The sequence below is a fragment of the Ictidomys tridecemlineatus genome, chromosome 12, assembly GCF_052094955.1.
Source record: "Ictidomys tridecemlineatus isolate mIctTri1 chromosome 12, mIctTri1.hap1, whole genome shotgun sequence".
Classification (NCBI taxonomy): domain Eukaryota; kingdom Metazoa; phylum Chordata; class Mammalia; order Rodentia; family Sciuridae; genus Ictidomys; species Ictidomys tridecemlineatus.
Genome location: NC_135488.1, coordinates 87618136 through 87645278, shown reverse-complemented (window position 1 = coordinate 87645278; position 27143 = coordinate 87618136). Strand labels below are relative to the sequence as shown.

Below are 27143 nucleotides of genomic sequence, written 5' to 3'. Positions count from 1 at the left end.
GAAGTTGGCTGCAGTGTCAGTGTTGCCCTAACATGTCGGAGTTCATGGACTCATGTTATCACTTTCTTCCCCATTTTAAGGAACTGGAGAATAAATATATTTGTCCAAACTGTTCAGTTAATTTAAAGCAGATATATTTATATATAATTTCTTAAATAAAGAGAATAGTTCAAACCTTTGGAAAAAAATGAATGAAATTCTTCCATTAAAATTGGCTGGGATTCTATATCATCTTTGTTCCTATGAATGGAAAAGAAACCATCACCAACTAAATTGGCTGCTCAGAAAGCTGCTTTTCCCCCTGGCTCTTTGTTAATTTTCAGTTAATTTACACATTGTCTTTATTCTGATTATTCTGGAATCAAGTCTGCTTTTCTGTCACCCCATTCTATTTTTTTTTCTCTTTGATTAAAGGGCCATGCTGCTAAAAAAGGATCACAATTAAGTTACCTGCATTTCATTTCTACAGAAAATAATAGTAAAAGAAAAATCATTTGTTTTGGTGAGATTTAAAGAAAAAGAAACTTGCAAATCAAATTTCTTTTTAAAGAACATATACTATTTTGTATTTAGCTTAGTCACTCTTAACATAATCAGTTTTACTTTAAGATTTAAAATTAGTGTTTCAGCAGCCATCAGTTATTTTCTTTTCAGACAAGCAACTAATGAATTATTTTCCTTGCATCTAATTGATTCTTAAATTATCTTTTACCTTCCTATAGTACATGATTATAAGCTCTTCACCAGATCCCTTGATCTTAGTTTGTTAGAAGATTAGATGTTAATAACCTGATGTCTACCAGCAACCAAGTCTGTGGTCCCCTGAAATGAATAGTCTTCCCCCCCAGTAAACTTTTCCCCAAAAAGGTTAAGGATCACTGAGATGCAGTATAAATGTACTTTGAGTTTGAGTGGGAGTTGGTAATTCTGAAAATATTGATCAGGAGTTCTAATTAATACATTTTAGAATAATTGATCATCATGTTGAAAAAAGAAAATAGTTTGTGAACTTGAGACTCCTTATTTATAAGCACAGTAGAAATTGATCCCTTTGATCTTTTCTTTCCTTGGGAGCAACATTATAACCAGTGTCATAGCCAGAGTCTGTAGAGTGACAACCTGTAAGAGTGAAGCAGCAAGCTAAGGAGAGAAACTCAAGTAGATCAGGGAGATCGGGGTCTCAGTTATGACTTCTAAGGTCATCCCTATTTGGGATCAAATTAGTACTAGGGATCAAACCCAGGGGTGCTCTGCCTCTGCCTTCCAAGTTGTAGGGATTACAGGCATTCACCAACATGCCTGGCCTTAGAGGAAATTTTTTCAGTTGATTACGGGAACACTTTTTGGCTTCATTTTCATTAAGAAGCTTGTACTAAGGCATATAGTATGGAAAAAAGGGAATCAGCAAGAAGTAGCAATGTGTAAACTGGGTGTGGTGGCACACACCTTTTATCCCAGTGACTCAGGAGGCTGAGGCAGGAGGATCCAAGTTTCAGGCCAGCCTCAGCAACTTAGGCCATAAGCAACTTAACAAGACCCTTACTCAAAATAAAAAGGGTTGGGGTTGTAGCTCAGTAGTAAAGCACTCCTCTGTTCAATCCCCAGAATACAAAGGTAGTGATGTCTATGGGAAGGGAAACGAACACTAAGAGAAAGGGGTGGGAAACAGATTTACAGTGTTCTTCCTTTTAAATGCTTCCAATTGGTACTATAGAAATGTTTCCTACCAAAGAAATTTTTTCTTAGGAACTGAAGTATATGGTAAGATCAACAAATGTTTAAGATTAAACATGTGAGCTGGGCATGATGGTGCATGCCTGTGATCCCAATGACTTAGGAGGCCAAGACAGGAGGATTGTGAGTCGAGGCCAGCCTAAGCAACTTAGTGAAACCCTGTCTCAAAAAGAAAAATAAACAAACATGAAAAAATTATTTTTAAAACTGATTTTTCCAAATATATAAACACTTGTTTTAATAATATAATACACTTTCGTGTAGGAATATGTAAGTTCATACCAAAGATTCTAGTATTAGTAAAATGCCTAAGTCAAGTCTACCATGCAGATAGTGCTTATTAAGGATGGATTAGAAGACCTAAAATAAAGTACCATGTCCTTGACAGGGTTTGCACCCAACTAGCACAGGTAGTAACACAATATCAAGTTTAGACATCCTGTCTCTTCCCCTTGTGATGCTCTTTCCCTCCATTTAAAAAAAAGAATGGTGTTTCTCCTTTGTTATTACTACTAAACCTTCCTTCAGAGTTACCAGGTGACTGTCCGTGATGCACAGTCTCTCAAACACCAGATGAGCACAGGATTATCACTCTTTGAGATTCAGGATCCTCACACTGACCTTGAGTAGTAGGTGTGTTAGAATTCTGTCAATGAAACTAACATTGCTAGAAAAATAGGTCCTGATGATTTGCCAGTCACCTTGGCAGTTTGCATAGGTAATAAAGTGCTTCTGAATCAACACCAGCCTTTCATGGCAGCAATACTCCCCAGTGTCAAGTGATTTTTGGAGTCACTGAGAGCCATTTTTCTGTTTGAAGACAGGAATACAACTTTGGAAAGTATCCCAAGACCCCATTTCATGAAAAATTAATTAGATACAAGTTTTCCTAGAGATTTCTCAGCAGAAGTTACTATTAGCAGTTATATAGAGAGACTTTTAAATGTTAAGCTCTGGAACATCAGTAGAGTTTTGGTTTACTTATTTTAGTACTTTACATTTTTTTAAAGGTACAAAAGTGGTTATAAATCTAATCACCTCTGTCATTCCTGATTGACTCTCTTCAGAGGTAACGTTTATCATCTTGAGTATCCAGAGATATTCCATACATCTGTAAGAATCCACATAGGTCTATTCTTTGTTTCTCTATAGTTTTACTGTTCTGTGCCTTGCTTTCTTAATATATGAAGAGCTACTTCCTTTTTTTTTTTTTTTTGCCTGCTGCTTAGTTATTTTGTCATACTTCAATTTAACTAGTTCCCTGTTAAAAAAAAATCATATTCCCAATATTTTCTGGTATGATGTTGGAATCAGTGTCCTTATACAGATATGATTTCACATTGATGATTAAAATGGGCATGTGTTGAGACAGGTTGTAGGATTGTAGCTTAGTGATAGAGCCCAATATTTAGCATGCTCTTGAGGCCTTGGGTTCAATTCCTGGCACCAAACAAACAAACAAAACATGTTTATAGTGTTTTATGAGGTAGAATCCTAAATGAAAACCTGGATCATGGAACATGCACTTTTTAATTTTGATAGTTGTGACCCAAGTGCCCTCAGAAAACCTTCAGTTTACATCCCATCTGGACAATGCCTGTTTCTCTAGAATCTTGCCAGCAATGTTGTCCATCTTCAAAGCCTTAACTAATTGGTAGGTAAAGCATAACTGACATTAGATTACATTTTTCATTTTAAATGAGATAGAAATCATCATATTTATTTGAAATCTTGTGTTTTCTGTCAGCTGTTTTTATTCTGGTCTGTTTTCTGTTAGAAGCCTTCCAGACTTTTGGAAATTTTGTATCTAACAGCTCTTGGTCTGTGATATGTGATATAAATACTTCCCTCATTTTTGTCTTTGACCTTGTTCATGTTGTATTTGCCAGCCAGGCATGATGGTGCCCACCTGTAATCCCAGCAAGGCCAACCTCAGCAACTCAAGGAGGCCCTGTCTTAAAAAAAAAGAGGGGGTGGGGGCCTGGGGTATATATCTCAGTGTTAGAATGCCCTGGTTCAAATCCCCAGAACCACATTCACACACACACACACACACACACACACTCAAAAATGTATTTGCTAAATATTTTTTAAATATAGTTTATAAAAAACATTTATAGTACCTGTGTTGTGTCTTGTTAGAAATGCCTTTATACTTCTATAAGCAAATCCTACTAGATGTGGAAAGCTCATGCAGATGTTTTTGTGCATTTTAACTTAGTGCAGATTTTCTGTCTCATTGTCCCCCCCCCATATTTTCAAATCATTGCATGAACACAGCTGTAAGTTACAATAAAAGTGACTGTTCTTCCACATTTATCTCAAGGAAATATAGATCATCTTGTAGGAGGTTAAAGAGATACATCCAGTCAAGTAACTTGAGTGAGATGGATGCTCTCCCTGTCTGGGCAGATTTTGATTCCCTCAGGATTTTTTATTTGCTTGTTTTGGTACCTGGAATTGAATTCAAGGCACTGTACTACTGAACTATATCCCCACCCTTTTTATGGAAATTTTGAGACAGGATCTTTTGAAGTTGCTTAGGGCATCACTAAATTGCTGAGACTGGCCTTGAACTTGCATCCTCTTGCGTCAGCCTCTGGAGTTGTTGGGATTGCAGGCATGCACCACCATGCCTGGCTCCTCAGGGTTCTTTGGGCATTTCTCTGGTTGCTTGCTTTGTGCACTTTTAATGCTTCTCTCTGATTAAATAGAGATAAGTGAGGAACTTGGGAGCAAGGACTGACTACCAAGTGGCACCAAATTTGGCCTCATCTTTGCAGACCAGGATTCTACCAGTGTGGATTAGATACCTTTAGATTTCTTTCCTGAGGGAGGTTCCTCACTATTAAATAGACTAGGTCATGTTAGCACCTTCTAGTTTCTGGGTAACTGAGACTGATAATTCTCTCCACCAACTACTTTCTTTAAAATATAGTGAAGATTAATGAAACATGGATCCTTCTAAAGAGCTTTGGTCTCTATAAGAGTGATGCCCTGTAATATACATTTTCACTTGGAACATTACATAATTGGTCCTATCTACAAATTAGTATAGTACAAAATGAAATATTTTTGGTATTGTGTTGATGACCCCTTCAGTGGCTTTGTTGATTCTTGCCAAGGTAATATCCATCAGTGACCATCAACTGCAGCCATGTGACAGTTTTCCTTTGGGTCTTACAGACTGGAATAAAGAGCAAAGTTAATACTAGTTAATACAGTGATTGCCTTTGTCCAAGATATTGAACAAATAACTAAGATGATTCACTCAAGCTTTATTTTATTAATAGAGAAGAAAGAATATTTTCACCTTTTCCCTTTCCCAAATATAATTTTATGTGAGCCAATTGATATTAAGAATTGTGTAGTATTGTGGCTCTGTGATTTGACAGTGTTTGATCCTTATAGAGTTTGAATCGTTTCCTGATGTTTAACTAGATTACACCTCTAAAATATGCTTATATTTCTGCCGATGTCTCCGTTATTATTCAACAACAGGTTCTTAGCGTATTGATTTGTTTTCCCAAAGGGAATCAACTGTGTAGGAGGAAAGGAAATTGGATCATTTATAGTTGTCTGTGGGTGCCTAATAATTAGCCAGTGCTTGGGGGCACAAGTTAGTTTCCTGGTGCTTAAGGCCCTCTGCAGTATGTGCTTTGTCTATTTTAATGTTTGTTTTTTTTCCAAATGTTATTTTCCCACCTTCTGTTTAACAGTTTTCAGAAGATTTTTCTTGGTGAAGAGGGGTTAGAGCTCGTGACAAAGTTCATTTTCATTTTAAATTATTTGAGATTTCAGATTCAATTGTACATTTGTGTACCCTGTGGGTGTCAAAGAAAACTTCTGTATGTATGCCCAGAAAAGTGGACTCATTTTGTAAAAGGAAAAATTTTCCAGTAGAATCAGAAAGTCTGTAGGACAATTCTGTTAAATATGTGAAGATGGGGAAAAGGCATGAACATAAAACAACACTGGCCAAAGCTACTCCTGCTTTATGATGACATCTGTGAGTTTAAAAAAGTCTCAGTACACATTTTATTTTGTCCCTCAAAAATCATCCCTTTGACATGGTGCAGCTGTGTTCCACATCTACTCTTCCATCTAATGACAGCTAATTAAAACTGCAGTGTTTGTGTTGTAAGCTTTATTTTTCTGGGTCTGAAATATCTTATGACATAGTTCAAGAATAGTAGATGGAATCTTTTATGAGCTAATATCCACCCTCACAGTAGCTTACTGTTCTGACTATTGGATAAAAACTCTGCATACAGGTAACACAAATGACATCATATTAGGACACGAGGGATAGAGAACCAGTGATAGGGCCAAATGGCTTGTCGTTTCCATCGCCAGGCTTTCGTCCGATGGCATTGAGTTTTGTCACATTAGGTTAAGACTCCTTTGTTGGGACCCACTCCATCTATGTCCAAGAGTGAGGAGTGCCTTTGTCAGTTGTCCTTGGCCCAATCCAGGTTGATTCTATATAGGCCTGGTTCCGTCTTGTCCGATGGGGATTTTGTTACTGTAATTCAGAAATGTCATGGCTACAATGAAAGCATATTTCCATTGTTTTTTAGGTGTGTGTGTGTGCACATGTGTAAGGTGTATATTAACTGCACTTACATGAGGCTTTAAAGTGAGTGTTCTCCACATAAATCCTTGATTTAGTATTGGGATACAGAACTAGGAATGGTTTTTTCTCAAACCCAGAAGGAAATTTTACAGGAATCGGATGGGTATTTTGCTCTGTTTTCCACTTGCACTTTTTATTTCTGCACTGTGTGTGGTGTAGGTAGAGAAATCTGCCTCATTGGTTGTCTCCATGTTTCTTTCTTTCCTCAGATGCAGACAGACATGCCGAACTATCTGGAAGTCCACTGAAAAGCAAAAGCACTAGGAAACCTTTGGCATGTATCATCGGGTATTTAGGTGAGTATTTTCTGGCAGGAAAAACTCAAAAAACAATTTCTATATGTTAAAGATATTCAGCCATTCTCAATGTGTACCTAAACTCAACCCAAGCCTTTCAAATAGGTGAAATTGGATATCTTCATATGTATAGGTAAGTTTGGTTTAGAATCTTCAATTTGTATTACTAACCCACACATACCTGGATATGTTTATTTTTCAAAAAGAATCATTAAATATATAAGTGCATGGAGAGAAAAATAAAAAAATTATTCAGTTATTACTTAGAGGATGAAGACTATCTCTAAATCTTAGACTATCTCTAATCCTTTAAATAGAATTGTGTACTTTCCTTTTATTAAAAAAATCAAATTGATTTTTAACCTATATTAGAAAAAAATATATTTAAGGGTTGAATGTATAGCTGACTGATAGTCTTACCCAGCATGTGTGAAGCCCTGCCTCTAGCACCACCTCCCAAAAAATTAGTTTTTCAGTTTATTTATGGGGACCTGGGATATAGCTCAGTGGTAGAGTACTTGCCTAGCAGGTGAGAGGGCCTGGCTTTGATCCCCAGCATGCATAAATAAAATAAGTTTTGAAGTGTCAATTAAGATTAATTTGAAAGGGAAACGTTTTTATTGCTTTCTGATTTTTATCGTGCCATTTAACTCAGAAATCTCCAAAGATTATGATTCATTTACATGTTGAAATACACAAGAATGCTTTTTTCCCTTTCATTTTTAAATTTTTAAAATGTTATTCTAATTTGTTTTACGTGACAGTACAAGAATACTTTTTAAAAATAACTATGCAAAGCCTTTTTTTTTGCAAAGCTTTAAGAGAAATAACTTCTAAAATAATAATTTCACATATAGCAAGAATGGCATGTTTTGTGTTTCTAATATTTCTTTTTCATTTTCTCAGTAAAAGCGAAATGTATATACTCAGAGTTGCATTGAACTTTATTGCTCTGTCCAGTCTTACAGTTAAGAAATGTTCAGATTTCAGATATCCAGTCTTTTAAAAATCAAAGTATAACCTTGAACTTGGTATATTACCCGGTTCTCATCAGAATGTCCTTAAACTCAGAAGTTCACAGTTCTACTTTTGATGTTATTCCACCACCTTATTTCTTGTTTTATATCTCAAGGGCTGGGAAATTGCTTTGATATTTCCCCAGAATATCATAATGGTTATTACAGGCATGGCCTGCGTAATGGTGACAGTACCTTGAAGGTTGCCATCTGTGTCTCTTTGCAGGACTGACTCCTGGATGCCCCTTCCCACCTTGTAAGGAGAAAGTTTCTGATTGTTCAAACAGCGACCACCAGAATGTAACATTGCATAGTAGTCAGTTTTTCCAAGGGAAATTGTGTGTTTCTCCTGAGGGCATACTGGCTTCTGTTCCTATCAGATGAGCCCAAAACCCTTCTGTCCTTACTTACTGAATCACAACCCTACATGACATCTTACTGCATATTTTCTATGTTCCAGACTCCGTATTTTATAATTTGGGAAACAGCAAGAAATAAGACCTTTCCCTTAAAAATTTTAGTCTAGAGGGGAAAGGACACAATAAAAACAACAGAACAAAGAATTAGATGCTCTTAGGAAATTATAGGTTTTCACATGCATTACATTCTTGAAAGAAGGGTCGTCTTTTCTTTTTCTTTCTTTCTTTGTCTGTGTTTGGGGGGTGGGGAGTACTGGGAATCCAGCCTAGGGTTGAGCCAGGCAAGTATTTTACCACTGAGCTATATCTCCAGCCCTTCTTACTTTTTATTTTGAGATAAGGTCTTGCTAAGTTGCCCAGACTGGCTTTGAACTTGCAATCCTCCTGTCTCAGCCTCTGGAGTAGCTGGGGTTATAGATGTGTGCCACTGTGCCCGGCTAGGAGTAGTTATTTCTGATGAGCATTAGGGCAGTGTACTTGAGGAAGTAGTCAGTCATAGCCTTGAAAGATGTAGTATTTGAATAGTTGGAAAGAAAAATAGGAAAAGGTATTATATTTCCTCATGAGGCCAAGAGAACCAGATAGATAAAGGCTTCAGTGGGTCCAAGGACCTGGAAAGTTGAGGGAAGCAGATCGTCTGGTCTGGATGGAGCATGGTGTAGAGAGGTTATAGTGAAGAATAAGGGTGGCAAACTTTCAATGCCATGTTGGGGGAAAAAATCATTGTTTTTTTCATAGTACTTAAATCATTTCTAAATTTGACAAGCGTAGGATTTTGACTAGACCAAGATCTAACAATCCAAATGGCTCTTGCTAAATTTCATTAAATGAGGCTGTCTTGGCCCTCCCCTTGTGTGGGAGGTGAGAAGATGAGTGCTTCTCACATAGTTGGCTTGCTGGGTGATAAACCTGAGGATCAGTAAACAGGTTCGGCTTTGGAGGAAGGTACTGGTATTAGTAATAGACTGAGGTCCTTAAATCTAATTCCTACAGTATTGCAATTTTCTGTCCATTTACAAAAAGTAAAAGTGATTTCGGGCTGCGTGGCTCCCAGTGGATTTCACTTAAACATGCATGCGCTGCATGCTTGTTAGAGGTTTGTGATCTAACAAACCTTCTTGGTCAAAGGGTTTCATCTTATTTTTGACTATTGTATTTGGACTTTGGTTTTAGATTTCATCCATTATCAAAATGTTCTCGGCTGGGAGTGATTGACCCTGGTCCTGTACTCCAGTTGCACAGTCAGAGGAATAATCCTGTTTTTCAGAAAGCTTACACACCACAGGGCCTGCTTATTCCTGGTTTGACAGAGCACAGGTGTTTTTTGGTTTTTTGTGTTTTTTTTTTCCCCCATGAGGCTACTTCTGCAGATAATTTTTGATTTTGAATACTTTGAAGAGTCAAGTGCTTTATTCCCACAGTAAATCTCATGTTGCAAGTGACCTTCTGAAGTGGCTTTTTTGTTTGTTTGTATTCACAACCTGAGGCTCAGAGCTCCAGCCAGCAGAGGAAGAAGCGGCTTACTTGATAAGCAAAGCCATGGCAACATCACTTGAAGCTGATTCCTTATGCAGGTCCACAGCTGGCTCATGAGGAGCCAACTCTCAGCTCATTAAGAAATGACATGTGTGCCCATTAGCCAGCCTAAGTGTACACAGAGATTTTTAATACCATGTTCTGAGTTGAGAAACCTTTTCTCTCCTGTCAGAGATCCATCCTGCAAAGAAACCTAATGTTATTCGTTCCACACCAAGCCTGCAAACCCCAACTACCAAGCGGATGCTAACTACCCCGAATCACACGTCTCTAAGCATTCTGGGGAAAAGAAACTACAGTCATCACAATGGCCTGGACGGTATGTAAGCCCTGGAACTCCAGGGGCTGTTCTGATGGACTGGGGCCCCTCTCCCATGGCCCACCTGGGTATGTCTTCTATCAAGTCCCAGAATGTATCACAAATAGATTCTACTCCATGGTCGATCCAAATGTATGTGGTAGGAGATTAAGGGCGAAGACTGCCATGTGCTACTGTGCAGACAGCATGCCAGGTGAATTTCTCCATTTCCTCAGCAGGTACCTTTTGCTCACATCTGTTAGGAGCCTTGTTTGGAGAAGAAGTCTGTATTTAGCAGGTTACTTCTGCTGGGTAATAATGTTCTTGCTGTGATGCACACTCACTGTTCACTTTAAGTTTTTGTGAGCAGAAGGGATTATTTTGCCTTATGTTTGAGACAGCAGTGCTCTCTGGGGGTTCTTCAATATTCTGTGGATCATTTTGAATTTGGCATTCGTTTTCTACTTCTTTCACCTTATAATTTTTTTAATTGCTCAAGAGTGCTACAAGTCATGAAAGAAATTGCCTGGATAATGTCCTAAATACAGAAATAATAATTTGTTTGAAATGGAAAAACCAAGAAATACCATCTCTTATTCAAAGTACTTCTCTTAGGTTTGGCCATATAATGACTCTTCAAGCGGAATTGAATTATCTTAACACTTGGACTATAAACATAACCAATAAATCATCCAGGCAGTATATGTTGTTCATCTCAATAGTCCTGGAGTTTGAAGCTGTCTTTTTTATTTAAGCGTTGACATTTATTTGTGAATAAAACTCTCCATAGGCTTTTCATGCCTTATGGAACTCTAAATTCCTTCTATGACAGTAAATTACTTATAACAAGGCCCTAGAGCAAGAAGATGAAATGGAACTAATAATTTCTCATAGTTACTTTTCTTTAGTATGACTTCTGATGGTCATAATCATGTCAAAATGAGTAAAAAATTGAGGGTGAAGAGTTTAATTTGCACTTAAAAGATATCAATATGTTGTAGATATGTAGCATTAGGCCACACAACAGTCTTGCAGGAGCATTTCATACTAATGAGAACATTGGCCATCTTTGCCTGATATGCCTAATGTCTAGACAGAGGAAAAAAAAATATGTCAAAATGTGGAGATTGGATTTCTTTCCAGCTTTTCCTTGCCCATGGCTTAGGGCCTTTGGATTCAGGCTTAAATAGAATCTGGAATCTTCCTTTTCCATCTATTAGCCACCCTGGTCTCTCTAGGTATATTGTCCTGCTGCAGAAAGTATAAAGTGTGATGAAGAAAAAATATATAAAAACCATTTGTACATATTTTCCCTTCTATAGTAAAAAGACTTGTTATGTCTGCTGTTGGCGTGATAGCTTTCTAGTGTCTTCCTCTGCTCACCCCATGGCCATTCTGGACCCTAGTCCCAGGCTTGTGTTGCATTTCTGTTTCCCTTCAGCATTGGAGCTCAGTATCTGGTGCCCAGTATCACAGGTACCTATCTCCTTGGAATTTTTTTAAAATGCCATCTTGTGGGTTCCCTCTCTAGGGCCATCTGTCCCATTTCCCTCTGAATGAATGCTGCTGCATGGTCGTTGCTTCTTTGCTCTGAACAGGGAGGATAGACAGAGCACCCATGAATCTCTGGTATTATATTGACTGAGACTTCCCCCTAATTGGGGCAAGATACGTTTCTCATTAGCTGAAGACCCATTTTCTTCAAGACCCATTTGTCTTTGCTCTGCTGTCACAGTATGGAGAGGAAGGCTGATAACAACGTGCCCTGTACTGTGCTAGCTTTTTTACATGCGTTATCTCATTTGACTCACACAACAAGAAGTTCTGGAAGGTCAAGGAATTTGTTTTGCATACCATTATTCTGTGCCTAGTGCAGTGTCTGGCACTTAGTAGGTGCTCAACATATATTAATTGTACAAAGGAAAGTGATTAAGGAAAATGAGAACTAGAGAGGTGAATTAAAATTTCTAGAGTTAATGGGTACAACTCAGATGGTCTGGAGTTCTCACGTAAACATGACTGATTTCAGAATCAACTCTATTTCTGCTATAGAAGAAGTCGTGATTCTCAAGGATGCCATTTTATGTTCTGACAATCAGCGAAGAAGAAACTGCACAAGTTATTTTAATAACCAATTTAATACAAGAAATCAATATGGAAGTTATTGGAGGACAAAACAGAGAACATGACAGGGCATAGGAAACAGCACCATTCTTAGGCTTGACAACAGCAATGGAAGTGGAGGTTTTTACAGCCTAGAAGCTCATGGAGAGCCCTGGGCACCCATGAATCTCTGGTACCCAAGCCCTGAGAAGAAGGCACTGGGCCACCACCAGTGCGGGTGTCTCTCAGAAGTGTGATGAGGCTGGTTCAAGCACACGTTCCACACACTGCCTTTGCTACTTTGGGGTGTGGTTGGGAGGAACAAGGAGGAGCAGGCCCCTCCCTCTTCCTCCAGACTTGCAGGCTCTCTCTAGCACAACCAGGAACCATGTGAATAGGAAGAAAAGATTTCTCAGAATTCTGGTCCCAACCTCAGGAAGCTGGTCAGAAGACGGGGTACAGAGCTGGGGAAATGCACATTTTAGAACATACCTGCATTTGTGTATTCCTCAAGAACCATTTCCTTGGGAAATTAGTCTGCCTCTTATTTCCTCAGGATGTAGGATTCTATCTAACCTGAGTTTCCAGTATGAACCCAAAAGTACTGGAGGGGCTGGGGTTGTGGCTCAGTGGTAGAGTACTTGCCTAGCATTTGTGAGGCACTGGATTCGATCCTCAGCATCACATAAAAATAAATAAAATAAAAATAAAGGTCCATCAACAACTAATAAAAATAAATAAATAAAATAAAATAAAGTTATTGTATCCATCTACAACCTGAAAAAATAAAATTTGAAAAAAAAAGTACTAGAAAAATATTTGGCTGGTAATGAGTTTTCATAGAATAGTTAATACCAGTGTCTACTGAAATAGATGCAAACTCATGCAAAAGCCTTGCCCTTTGTGATGGAATAATGAATCAGTTAGCACCACTACTTAATTATCAGCATGTCAGACAGATGATCATTCCAAACATGGTTCTGATGGAACTAATTTACCTGGAAATGAAACCTGCTTCTATTGAATTATTTGATCGCTCAATTATGGGACTTCCTATTTCCTTCTCAGTGGCTTGTGCCTTCTCCTCTTCCTGCCTCAGCTTCCCAAGTCGCTAGTATTACAGGTGAGCATCACTGCACCAGGCTCAGATTCTTGATAATGGGAGCCTCTTGGTTTCTGCTAACAGAAAGTTTTTTTTGTTTTTTTTTGGTACTGGGGATTGAACCCAGGGGTGCTTTACCACTGAACTAGCTACATTCCCAGCTTTTTTTTTTTTTTTTTTTTTTTTGAGACAAGGTCTCATTAAGTTGCTTAGGGACTTGCTAATTTGCTGAGGCTGGCCTCAAACTTGTGATCCTCCTGCCTCAGCCTCTCATCACTGGGATTACAGGCATGGGCCACTGCACCCAGCTGAAAGACAACTTCCTATTGCCTTTCTGGAAGTCACTTTTACCTGAATCTGGTAAAGGCCCTTCAAAGGCCCTGATGTAGCCTGAATATGACCAGACTGATGTCATTCTCACGTACCTTCTCAAGCCTATCCCTCACCAAGTTTCCTTTAAAAAAGCAATCCAAAAACCCCCAAAACATTTCTCATTCTTGATTGAGATGGCCTAGATTCTCCCTTGAAGTGTGTCTGCTTTCCTAAGAAAGGAAGATGCCTCTACCAATATGTGCTGAAATTCTTTTCCATCATGTATGCCAAGGGCCCAACTTGTCCTGAGTCAAGTTCCCCTGTTCTCCAGGAACTACTCAAGATCCTCTTCCTGTGGCAAAAGTGACTGTGAGTAGAGAAGGCCCTCTAGTCTTCAGGGATAGAAGAGCCATTAAGGGGAAATCTTTCCATGTCTGAGAGCCCAAAAGAGAGGGCAGCAGGGGAAAAGGAATTCATCTGTGCCACAGGGGTAGGGCAGGCATCTGAGTATTTGGAGTCAGATGAGATTCATTGCCGACTTCTCTGATTACTTCCTGTGTGACCGTAGGTGAACCACTTGGTTTCTTTGTACCTGTTTTCTCTGTAAAGTGCAGGTCCTATTTGCCTTACAGAGTTGTTCTAATGATGAAAAAAAAATTGTGTGGACTTTATATCACTTCAATATCTAAATACTTTATGAAACAGGTGTTAAAATCTGCTTTTCTAACAAAAGCATCAAAGTTCAGCAAGGTTAAGGGATTTGCCTACCATCAAAATGTTAACAAGTAGCAGCAGTTTGGAATTTAAGCTCCAAATCTAGTGTTTTTTCCTCCAGGTAAATAAGGATCCAAATCTGTGTGTTGAGTGCGGGCATATGTACATGGAAGATGTTTATGTTTTCCCTGTGTAAGAGATGGCTGTATATTTGCAAAGGTATTAAAAAATATAGAGGGTATTTTTCTTTGCTCAGACCATGAAGTGTAAGCTGCCATTGTTGAACAAAAGCCCTTTTCTCCCTTTCCTGCCTCTATAAAGCTCCTCTGCCTGTATCGTATCTCTTGTATTGTTCTTGGGGCCTAAGAGCTATATTAATGTTGGGAAGAAGGGAAAAAAGAAATAAGAAAAAATTCACAGAATCATCTAAAGGTGAAATGTGTTCAAGTCAGATTCTATGCTATTCTCAGCATAGTCTCTGACTCATAGTAGATGTTCATTGAGAGTTCAGATTCTGTCTCTACTTAAAAGATTAGCTGCTACTAAAGTTTTATTTGGGAATTTCTAAGGTATCAGAATTTTGTTGTCATATGGATTACATATAAATAAAATGTCAGTACCTTCCTCAGAAATCATAATTATTTGTTCCTTGCCTGAAAGTATGATTCTCAAAAAATGGCTCCTGTGGCTGGGTTTAGGGGTATGCACCTGTAATGTCAGCTACTAGGGAGGCTGAGACAGGAGAATGAGTTGAGCCCAGGAGTTCAAGGCCAGCTTGGGTAACCTAGTGATACAATCAAAAAACAAAAACAAAACAAAAGCTCATGGGTTTACTTGAAGGTAAATTGGGGAGGGGGTTGTTCCAGTGTGTATTTGCACATTTTAGGGGTCCAGTACCTATAAAGAGAAATTGCTCTTGATTAAATAATTCTGAGGAGCATTAAAGATAGGAAATTAGGTTTATAAGAGGAGTTGCTCTGCTGCCTCTAGGCTCCTACAGCAGAGGGATGGAGCATCATGATCTTGAGGCAGCAGAATATTTCTCAGAGTGAAAGCTGAATCAGAAAAAAATCCAGAGAACAGACAGTGAGATGGGCTGACCATCTTGTCCTCTCCTGACCCCCTAAGGGGCTGCCCTTGTCAGCTGCTAGGGATTTTGCTAGGTCTGTGGCACTTCCATCCCCCTGTATAGGGACCAGGTAATTGCCCGCTGTCTCAGTCTTTAGAAATTGGGGACCTAGAGGAAGACTGACTTCTGTTTAAGGAGTGGTAGAGACCACATGAGCATCAGCCGGAGCTGTCTCAACCTTTGTGCAGGATGACTTGGCTCTTGTCCCAGGGGTAGTGAATCAAGACTCAGCCTGTCAGGGAAACCAAAGCAACAGGCTCCAAAGAGGTGAATTTTCAGTGGGACAGAGTCAGAAAAAGGTGATGAATTGTATAATAAAGCCCTTCATAATCTACCCTCCTCTGCTTATTTCCCCTGGGACTGTGAGTACACTGTAGATTTTTCTTATTTATCTTTTGTACTAAGTAAGATCATTTCTCTAACTCTCCCATGAAGAGGGTGTCTTCTGCGGGTGCCTCTGTAAGGACAATATTATGATCTAGAGTGTGAAGATTGTCCTTTTGATGACTTGTTTCTGAAATCAGTGATTCAACAATCCAACTGTTGGCATCCCAACCCTGGGAAATGGTGATGGCGAGGGCCATTGTACAGTGAGCGAGCTGCGGGAATGCATCTGCTGTCTTCACAATCCCAATAAAAATAGACTGCCAAGGACAGCTGATGGCACTCCCAAGCATGCCTGGGCCCAGGCTGCCTTCTGTCAACAATTTCATGCCATTTCAAAAGACTGCAGTATTTTCAAATGTTCTCAAACATTGTTTACGAAGAATATCAAGTGTCCCTAGATTCGCCTCCAGTCTCCTTGTCTCAAGTAGTCTCATAGCCTGGTTAAATATATTCTTAAAGTCGTTGAGGTTTTAAAAAAATTATTTTGTAAAGGGCCATTATGGCTTTAGGATTTATTGAGTTGAAGCACTACAGCAGAGAACTTCAGGTATCCAGAGGGTTACAGGACATTCTAAGCAGTGTCTGGGCGCTGTGGATGCTCTCTCAGCCTGTGAGCCACAGGTACAGTCGTAAAGGAAGGCAGACCCCAAGTGCATGATTAGTCAGCAACTTGGTGTTCTGGAAGGATGCCAGATTGTTTACCTGCAGGACCATTCCTAGGTTTCTGATATTACAGTTTTTCCCAGACAGCACTTCTGTCTTATCCCTGAGTGAGATACTATTGTGCAAGTCCCCAAGAGGTCTGAACTTGGGACCTTCTCAGCAATATGGAGGTCCTAGAAAAGTAATAAAAGTCCATGGTAGTTCCTCAAGTGCAGCTGTGAGGGCCAGCACTGGCCTCCTCAATAAGACTTGCTGATTACTTCAAGGGGCCATTTTGGAGAGCCCTTTTAAACTGGCCTGCCGGTGTGTTCACCCATCTCACTGAAACAGAGGATGTCTCTGAAGGAGAGTGAACCTCTGCCTGGAGAGCGGGGTCTCGAGCTTTAGGGGAAACTCTAGATGTTCAGAAAAGAGACAGGAGAGGGAGAGGATTGGGTCCCTGAGAAAAAGGTTTGACTCAGCCGTCAAAGGCAGGTCCCCGTGTCTGAGAAAGCCATTGAGATAGCAGCGTGGGATCCTCTCTCTCTTTTTCTTTCTTTCTTTTTCTTTTGCGGTGCTGGAGATTGAACCCAGGGCCTCCCACGTGCTCCCACATGACTCCCCATGCCCAGTGAAGTAAAGACCAAGCCCAGGAGCCGTTCCTTATAGGCAGCCTCCAGACAGTCTCCTGGGTTCCAGCAAAGAAATGAGGGGAAGCCTCCAGAATCTGCAGAGCCTCCAGGGCAATGGAGACACGGGGTGTGTTTATCACAATCTAGTTGATTTGAAAACCCCCACTGGGCCCATTTTAAGCTTCTCAGCCCTCCTCATTATTATTTTCTTTCCCTGTTTCCTGTTTTCCCTTCCAAATGACTGAGCATTCTTTAAGCTCAGAAAACATCTGAGTTATAATTTATGCATTTTATTAGCAACTATTTACATATAAATGAGTATAAAAAGTGATTAATGTAAACAGGAGGTGCAAACCAAAAGATTAACTTGGTTCGATGAAGGTTGCAAAGGAGATAACTTGAGAAGACCCTTCCTATGCTCTAATGCAGCTTTCCTGCGAGTCCCTTCTGGGCAGTGGGTGAGCAGGAGACAGTGGGGGAAAATAGGGTCCCACACTGAGGGCATTTGGGGGGACACTCCACAGAAAAAAATGTGCAGAATATTGGGATATTGGACTTCCTGGACTGGCCCTCTACTGCCTTCTTTTTTCTTTGCAGTTTTCATATTGGTGTCTTTTTACTCTGCTCTCTGGGAGACTTTTTCAGCTTCATTCTTCCAACCAGAATTTTGTTTCTCCCTGTTGGGTCTGTTGGGTTTTGCTTGGGGAGCGGGTGTGTGTCCACTCTAACGTGGTAGAACTTCAACTCCAAACTCCACCCTCCTAGGGCTCCACACGCTGGGGTCACTGCTGGGCTCTTGGAGCCTTGGGCTGATGATTCCCAGGGCTCCGCCGTCTCTCTCTATCCCTAGGTAGTTCAGAAATCAGCCAGTAATTTGAGGGGAACTGGCCTGGGCTCCCCTTGTCTGGTTTCTTTCCTTTCCAAGATCTCCTCCCTCAATTTCCAGCCACCAGCACTGGTGACCTTGACCTCTCCCCTCACTCCTCAGCCTGAGCTGTGGAAGTGCTCCAGTGGAAGCCGGTTCAGAGTGGTTCTCACCTACCTCATTTTGTTCTGGGGTCACAGCCTTTCCGATTTATGTCTTGTTTTGGCTGCTCTCCCGTACTTCCAAATAGTTGGTTTCATGATTTGTCCAGAGTTTGTTGGCTGCAGGGTTAGCCATGTATAAATCAGCCTACCATTATAGAAAGCAGAACTCCTCGGTTCTTCCATGAGCTTTGTTTGTTTTAGTTGTAGATGGACACAATACCCTTATTTTATTTATTTATATGGTGCTGAGGACCAAACCCAGTGCCTCATTCGTGCCAGGCAAGCGCTCTGCCACTCTTTTCTGAATATCTAGAGTTTCCCCCTAAAGCAGTTTATATAACCTACAGTAAGTTCAGTAAAGCACTCCTTCTGTGAGCCCCTTGGTTCTCTCATTTGAATAAAATAAAATAAGCTACTGCTTATGTTTCGTGGGTACTTCTTTGAGGATATTGGTAGTGGTTTTTGTTCTTCTTAGGTTTTCCTCTCCATGTATAGTCCAGTTTGCCTTCTTCCTGGCTCTTTTCTCAGAGGGTGGAGTTGGTCTGTATTCTGGGAGCTCTGTAGGAAGAGCGCTGCAGGCGCATCATTTAGTGGGCCTGCGTTCACTTCATCTCTCTGCCTCAAGTGGGCTTCATGCCTTGCCTTGTGCCTGAGACCCTTAGTTTTGACTTCTTCAGAGCATAAACTTTCACATTGAAGGAGGTCGACAGTGGCCCAGGGGTTAGAAGTCAGTAGAGCTCTGGGGCTGTTACAGCCTCCCTCCCCCACTTCCAGAGCCCTTTGACGACTCTGGGGACGAACTCTGCTCTTGCCTTTCCATGCTCCAAGCCTCAAGTCTGGCTTTCTGGGCGTGCAGTCTGTGTCTTCTGCTTCCAGCCTCCGCAGTCCCAATGGCCGTTTCCTCCACTTCTTAAAGGGAAGGAAGCCACCTCAGAAGCTCGTGGCTAGAAGCCTTATGAGAGGTTGCTCTCTGTGCACGGACTGATTAGAATGCAGAAGCTCCAAGCCCCTGGACTTCAAGTCCTTTAAGTAGCCAAAGCAACAGAGAACATTTTCCAAAAAACAAAATAACTGCTTATTATGAGTCAGGATTAATACATACAAAAGTGGCAAATGTAAATGAATGCATTTGAGAATAAGCAAAAAAGGGAAATGATTTGGGCTACATCTGAGTCTAGGAAGGAAACCTGAGACTCATTAGACCTTTTCCTGAGGCCCTCTGCCAATGGTGCCATGCATGGACCTCTGTATCTGGGGACTGCAGGTGGCTTTTGTTTCTTGCTTCAAGGAAATGAAGTGGGCTGGGGGAACTCTGAGCAGGGCATGGTGAGGTGGTCGCAGTACAAGGGCAAGTGGGAAGCACTCCAGCTGGGATGCAGAGAGATGGCACATCTCGACTTAAAACCGTGGCCAGTGCGGAGAAGGCGGGTGTTGATCTTGGCTGCCAGACTCTGAGCTACTTAGGGGGAGAGGGTTGCTTTTGAAACTGAAGCAAGTAAGCCTAGCACAAATTTACCATGGTGGATCAGAAACTTGGGAATTCATTACAAATTGCTCTTCTGGCACGTGGTTTACATTCTTTAGGGCTTTAGACAAATGGGTGACAGAGTCCTCCCCCCCCCACCTCTTTTCTGCAGAAAAGGGCTGGGGGTGGGGGGCAAACTTCTGAGAGATACTGACGTGCATAGCCTTCAACTTAGACACTGAAAGGGGCAGCGAGTTCTTACTGGGCTGTTATCAGAATACTGGGCTGGAGGGATGATGTACTGTTTGGTATAGCAGGAAAAACTTGACTGAATTAAGATCTGTATTCAGATTCTGATCCCTGGCCTTACTCACCCTGTGTGACCTTGAACAATTTCCTAACCTCCCAAGGTTCTGGTGAAGTTTAAATAAAGCAGCTATATAACCTACAGTAAGTTCAGTAAAACAAATGTTTATTGATCCCTAAACTGAATTTATCTGATTCTTTAATATATTTTTACTGAGCCCATATTAAATACCAGGCTGTGTACATGTGCCTTCCCTATTCTAGAAAGGCTCATGAAGTGAAGGCACAGCTCCACTCCATCCTGCAACCCTTCCTCAGCGTGGTACAAGGCTGTGAAGGTGAGCGTCCCTGGGTCCTTTCCTGGCTGCAGAGTGCATGATGGGAGAGATGTTGTCTGAGCAAAAACCCCCTCCCTCCCAGCCACTTTCCTAGTGACCAAGGAAAAGGTGTCACTGCTGCTGGGTCACATGAGCTGGTGATGACCCAGCTCCCAGGCCAGGTCTGCTCATATATGCATCTCTTTGCAAAGCCCTAGATGCTGAGCTTGGAGAAAGGAGAGTCGAAAGTTTGGGGAGAAGAAGAGGGGCATAGGAACAGGTTCTGACCCTGTGACACTGCCCGGACCGAACTTCACTCCCCTCTACAAAGAATGTGTCCACAGGGGATGTGGCTCAGTGGTAGAGTGTTTCCCTGGTGTGTGCAGAGCCCTGGGCTACATACACACACACACACACACACACACACACACACACACACACACACACACACACACGGTAGTCATCACCAGGGAGTGTCCACGTCATGATGATTGATTATGATTACTGAAGATGAGATTGTGCCTCCTCCCTGCCAGCTGTGCTCCCTGTTCCTTTGTCTCAGTCAGGGAAGTTCCCCAAGGTCTGGTGATGGGCGTGGAAGGGCCTGCTGTGCTGGGCCACCTGGCTGCATTCCTTCTGCCTATCCAAAACCCACTTTCCAGATGCTTTAGCACATCGGATATCTTCTTAACTTACTAAACTTCCCCTCTGGTTCAGTCTTTTTGGGGGGAGGTACTGGGGATTGAACTCAGGAGCACTCAATCACTGAGCCACATCCCCAGCCCTGTTTTGCATTTTATTTAGAGACAGGTTCTCACTGAGTTGCTTAGTGCCTCGCCATTGCTGAGGCTGGCTTTGAACTTGCAATCTTCCTGTCTCAGCCTCCCAAGCCACTGGGACTATAGGTGTGTGCCGCCATGGATGGCCTGTCCAGTCTTAAACTACATTGTGAGCATTTATTTGAGTTGGTGCTGGGCTCCCTTCCCTGAAGGATGTCATGGTGGGAGGGCTGATCCCATGATCCCTCTTGTCTTGCTTCTCCCATGGGCACTTGTTCAACCTTGACCTATTTCTTCCCTTTTCTAGAACTCACTTGTTGTGTGTCAGACTGAGCGATCCCTGTTCCATCCTACAATCCAAGACTCGCTACTGTCCTGCTGATGTTCACAGCTGTGCCTGGGAAGGAGGCAGCTGGAGACCCCCGCGTGTACCCCACGGAGACCCGATGGGGAGGGAAGAAACTGTAGGAGTGCAGGTTCCAAATCTGCACCTCCACCTGTGAACCAGCAGCGCCTGGCTTCCTTCTCTGAGACCTCTCTGTCCCCAGCAGACCTTCTTGAGGGGGCAGGAGCCACTCCTCCTCACTTATTGGCGCCACACTCCCCAGGAATGGTGGCCTCGGGCGATGGAGGCTGCTGAGAGCTTGGAGCCCTGCTGCCCTGCATGTGTCTGTCCTGCTCTGTTTTATGCTGTATAGTTATGCACAGGAGGGATGTGGCAGCTTTCTGAGTGCATTTTTCTTAAGAAATGTGCTGGTGTTTACGCAGCTCATGGTATTTCCCCACCCTCGCTGTTCCTGTCACTTGGCATTTTCTCAATAGGCTGCTTTTTTTTTTTTTTAAACTGGGGAAGTGTTAGTCTTGACCCCAACATCCCGGACTCGTTGCTGCGGGGAGGCTGGTGTTCTCTCTGGTTCTGTGTTCCCCTGGAGTCTCCAGCAAGAGCAGGTGTTGAACATGCCAAGTGTGTGCATCACTGTGACAAGCCATTTGCTTATTGCCCTGTTCCCTTACCCCTGAATCAGCTGACAAGCTGTAGCCAGGTGGGTCCACAGCGGGTCCTCAATCACCCAGGTTTATTTGAGGCAGACAAAGGAAAGTGGGGTGAAGGACTGTTTGCAGGTATGAGTCTGTAGGTGGCTGCATGGCCCCCACCCCTCTGGCCAGTGTTTCTGTAGGCATATGTGCCTCAGCCCCAGGAGACCTGCCTGATATACTGACTTGGGCTCTACCTGCTTTCCCTGGGCACAGCCCTTGGTGGCATTCCAGCTGGCCACTCTGCCACCTGTGCACACTGCTGCAGGCATTGGAACCATTCAGTGCCATTAGCTTCTTGAGCAGCCCGAGCCCAGGGCTCCCCTACCCTCCATTGGGCGGGTCGGGCCTCAGGGCTCTGTGGAAAACAACTGGAGTCTGACCTCCCAGTTTCTTGGGGGCTGTAGTTGGGGGGGGGGCAGGTGAATGGCTGTGAGGTGCCCCAAACAGATTGTTGCAAGGCAGAGTGGCAACAATTGACCTGACCTCCAGGAAGAGTAAGGTGTCAGAGAAATGAGGATGACTTTGGAAGTCTGTCCTCTGAGGCTGGCTTGGCTCTGAGGAGAACAAGGTGTGCGATGGCTGAGGAGATGCTCAATCTCCATCTGCCCATCCCTGCCCAACTGGGCATCCATCTTGGCTTCTCTGAGGAGTTGCTTCTCAGTGTAGGTATCTGAGCCGGTGACCAGCCATGTTCCCACCACCGATGACCCTTGGGGCAGCCTGGACTTAGGGGCTTCTGTGGGAGAGGGGCCTGTGTCACAGGGCTCCATGAGGCAGGTGGTACAGATAGCAGGCATTTCCCCAGGTTCCCACACAGAGGTCCCTTCAGCAGAGACTCTGGGGGAAGAGGCAGCGGGCCTCTGAGGTTTCTTCTCTAAAGAAAAAGAAAACACACAAAACTATCTGTGCCCCTGGCCTGGTTTGACTGCAACATGTGGATACAGGGGACAGGGGTGCTCACCCCTCACTTCCCGCACCTAACCCACATCACGTGGACCACTGGTCGCAAATAATTGGCTGTGATTGGCTGAATCCATTGCTTTGGGTCTCAGGTAAGGCAGAACATCATGGTCAAAGGATACAGAGGAAGACTGCTCGATTCATGACAGCCAGGAAGCAGAGAGAGTTCTGCTCACCAGGGACAAAATATAGACCCCAAAGGCACACCCCCCAGGGACCAACTTCCTCCAGCCACTCTTTGCTTGCCTATAGTCACCACCCAGTACAGAAGACCTTTCAAATTATCAATCCACCTAGTGGATTAATCCAATGATGACCTTATAGATCACATAATCGCATTGCCTCTGAACATTCCTTCATTCCTTCACACATGAGCTTTCACACTTCACAGCCAAACCATAACAAGCCCTTCTTAGCACCACGGCGTTGCCATCCTGTGTGGTCACGCCTGCCACCGTTGTTCAGGAGTGCGTGAGTGGACGTGCTGAGACTATCTGCACCGCCCAGACGTCTATGGTGCTGCTTCCTGGGCAAAGGCACGAACTCAGCAGGCAGCCCCCCCTTAGTCGCTGCACCACCTCTGATGTCCTAACTGTGGGGAAGAGAGGATTGCAGGCTGTTGCTGGGACCTCTCACTCTTCTGCCTAGTCCACAGCCCAGTTTCTGTCACTCAGGGCCCAACTGGGAAAGCAGAAACCACACCCCGTATTTCAAACATAGGGGCTTATTTCAGATTTGTCACAGGAAAAAAAAAAAAAACCCATAGAAAAAAGACCAGACGTGAATCGGGGAACAAGGAACCACCTGGAAATAACAGCAAGAAGCGCCCACACCCTGAGCCCTTCAGGACAGCCAGGAAGCAGAGAGAGTTCTGCTCACCAGGGACAAAATATAGATCCCAAAGGCACATCTGGGGTCTATATTTTGACAGTCCCTGTCAGAAAGGCTCCCTGTGGAGAGAAGGGGAGAAGGAGCTTAACCGCTCCCTTCTTGCCCTCCATATTTCTGTGGTGCTTCATGTTAGTTAACCCCAGCCAGAAGCCAGCTTCCCTAGGAGCCAGAACGGCAACCCGCAGGGTCAGCCCCCAGCGTGTGGAAGGGCAGAGCAGCTGGAGGGCAGGCCAGGCGCAGGCCTGAGGGCCAGCGGCCTGGGTTTATGCCCTGCCTGCTCGTGTTGTGTCCCATCCCGGTGTTCATGCTGCTGTCCTGGACCCTGGTGAAGGAGACAGAGCTGCCCCCTTGGGTCTTTGTGGATTCTTTATCCTCCACCTGGAGGAACAGTGCTTTGGGGAGGGAGGGAGCCTTCATTCTTCGCAGTTGTTCCTGGTTTCCTTGGGGGAGATCTACTCATTTAGCAGCCCACCTCCCCACTCCCCTCAGGAAAGCCATGTCCCAGTTTTCTTTGCGTCCTCCTGTTCCTCTCCCCTGCGTCTCTGGTTCTCCAGGCCAGAGACCCCTAACCCAGGGCATGCTTCCGTGCTCGTAAGTGCTTCCCCAGGGTAATTCATTCCAGCGTAATGCCAGCGTGGACCATCTGTCTAAGGAGATGCCATCTACTAATCAGTTTGTATCGTGTTTCCAATAAATTTCTGGAAATAATGCCTGGCTTTGTGCTCTCCTTGACTGGAACGGTGGCTCAGCTCTGAGGCTCTGGGCGCACACACCCCAGGACTCCATGTCAGAGTCTTGTCTCAGGTAATGAGGCCAGGCTAGTTTGATTGTGTCCCCAGCCACACCAGATTCCCAGGAGCCTTTCTCTACTGAGGGACTGTGTTTTCTCATGCACATCCTGACCCTGCACCCCCTAGGTCTTGGGGTAGAAAGAACAGCAGGCAAACCTTTCCCTAGTAACCACCCCAAGGAGTCACAGTTGTATCAGTTCTGGGTACCCGTGCCAGGGAGCTTGGAATGGCACATTGAGGGGGCTTCTGTGGCTCAGCACAGGGCTTCCCTGTCCCACTGCCCTCTTTTAGTTTCTCTGTCAAGGTTACCACAGAGAAAGATGAGGTGAACCCTGTGTGTGACCCTTATTTGCTGGGTTTTATGAGAGATGAAAGACAAAAAGTAGGCACTGAGTTTCTTCCAAGGGTTTCCATGGAGAAGTAGGACGTGTCCAGGTTCTTGGAGAGAGGAAAAGTTGAGATTAAGGCCGTGTTGGTAGTGTGCAGGAGTCTGGGATGGAGGTCAGTACCGCTGGATGATGGTCAGGGGAGATTTTGTGGAAGCAGAGAGAACCCTCAGGGAAGAACACAGAGGCCCCTTCCTAGTGGAATCCCTCAGGTGCTGCACGGTTCTGGTGCATCTACCCCAACTTGTACTGCCTCCCGCCTGGGAGGTCATCTGTCACTAGTGTTGCGTGCCCTGCCTCTCCAGGAAGGCCACCCCTAATTCCAGGCCAGGGCCGCATTTTAATGCTCAGGCTTCCTGGGGAGCTGCTTCTCCTCTCCTGGATGAGTTGCCCTTGCTCTGAAGTGGTCCTGAGCTGCGGAGGTTCACGCAGAAACCCTGACAACTCCCCTAGAGCTGTGGCTGCTCAACTCTCCAGGCCTCTTCTGGCTTCTTGGTTTTCCAGTGCTGGGGATGGGACCCAGGGTCTAGCACATGCTAGGCAAGTGCTCTACTACTAGGTTACACCCCGGTCCATTTGCATTTTGTTCTGTTTGGTATTGGGGTTTGAACCCAGGGATGCTCTACCCCTGAGCTATACCCAGCACTTTTTATTTTTTGAGACTGGTCCTTGGTAAGTTGCCCAGGCTGACCTGCAACTTGGGATCCTCCTGCCTCAGCCTCCCAAGTTGCTGGGATTGCAGGTGTGCACCACTGTGCCCTGCTGGCTCCTTGCTTAGTGACCCTTTTACAGATTCTTGGGGATATTGTTTTCTTATTCCCAGAATGAGCCACTTTAGTCCCGTGTCATCTCTAAGCCCTCTTCCCACAGAGCCAAGCCTCCTAATAATCCTGTCAGCTTTCTTCCTCAAGACTCTGAAATAGTTCCATTCTCCTCACCAGAGGAGGTGTCCTGCTACCTCTCATAATCAGACCCTCCTGCTATCCATAGGTTGAATCCACCCACCCACTCCCTAGGGCCTTGCAATAGAGTATCCTGACCCAGACCAGACTGGTACTTACTAGCAGTGTAGCATTGGGCAAGTCCCTCAACCTCTCTGGGTCTCAATGTTTTCATCTGTAATATGGGTAATAATTGTGTCTACCTTATAGGACTAAAGAAATTGGGATGTGTAAGGTGCTTAGAAGAAGGCCTGGCACTCACAGTATGAATTGCTTTATCATCTCATTCTCATCGTTCCTTTCTTCTCCTGCCACTATATTAAATCTCTCCATTCAGTCCAGGAAACAACAGAAATGTCAACCACCAAAACCTCTGTCCTCTACTTAGCTTCACCTCAGCTCCCTTATTGGCAAATTTGTCGAAAGAGGAAGGAGTTGTCTCCATGACTTCAAATCTCATGAATTCCTCAATTCCTTAGAGTGCTCTGTGGCTCCCCTTCTGCCCCTCCTGCAGCCACTCCATCAAGTCACTAATGACCATCTGATTGTCAAGTCCAGTGCTCTTCTTACAGGGCGACATCTTAGCCATCCTCTCTGAGCCTCTTGAGCACTGGAAGCTAGGGTCGCACATTACTTTCCAGTCTTTGTGCACTGACACCTCTATTCTCAGAGCTACACCAACATTCCGAGATGACACAGATTTTTTTCAGGAAAACAATTTTGGACATAGTAGCAGTCACCTCTGTATCCCTTTCATTGTCTCCCTTCACTTTTTTATCACCCCAATACTTTCAGTGCATGCATACGACTCCATGACCAACATACAACAGTAGGGAACCCTGGGTGTGCTACAGGGTCTTGCTAATTTGCCCAGGCTGGCCTTGAACTTGCAATTCTCCTGCCTCATGCTCCTGAGTAGCTGGGATTGCAGGAGTGTACCATCTAACCCTGCTGCATTTTTTTTTCTTTTTTCTTTTTTTTTTTTTTTTTTTGGTATGGGGGTCTGGGGACTTGTCCCCTAAACAGAACAACCTCAGTCCTTGAATCCCCTTGTCAACCCTCCCCCACCCAGCATTCACTACAGAAAGGGATTGGCTTTGACCATAGTACAGTTCCTGTCTCCCGTGTCCAGTCCTGTGTGCAGGTGAGACTCCAGGCTCCTGAAAACCCAAGACAACAGGAGGCTATGATTCCAGTTTCCAGGGCCTGACAGCTTCTGCCCTGTGCCTTGTGCTGCCACGTTGGACTAGGCCTGCGGTTCCCAGGTATGGTGGCAACCACTCT

The 27143-nt window shown here is 43.6% G+C and overlaps 1 protein-coding gene across 9 annotated transcripts in view; it reads left to right on the top strand.

Annotated features, from left to right (window-relative positions):
- Positions 1 to 27143, top strand: part of Mta3 (metastasis associated 1 family member 3) — a 239745-nt gene that overhangs the window by 164320 nt on the left and 48282 nt on the right. For 7 of the 9 annotated variants that reach the window (XR_013429020.1, XR_013429019.1, XM_078029293.1 and 4 more), the window contains exons 15-16: positions 6580 to 6666; positions 9810 to 9956. Coding sequence is in view for 6 of the 9 variants with exons in the window: in XM_078029293.1 (XP_077885419.1) it covers positions 6580 to 6666; positions 9810 to 9956 (234 nt within the window). In the remaining 3 variants the exon portion in view is untranslated. Of the gene's footprint in view, positions 1 to 6579; positions 6667 to 9809; positions 9957 to 20020; positions 20095 to 21159; positions 24450 to 27143 lie in introns of those variants that run through there. The other 2 variants (XR_005727282.2, XM_040271053.2) reach the window with 2 other exon arrangements.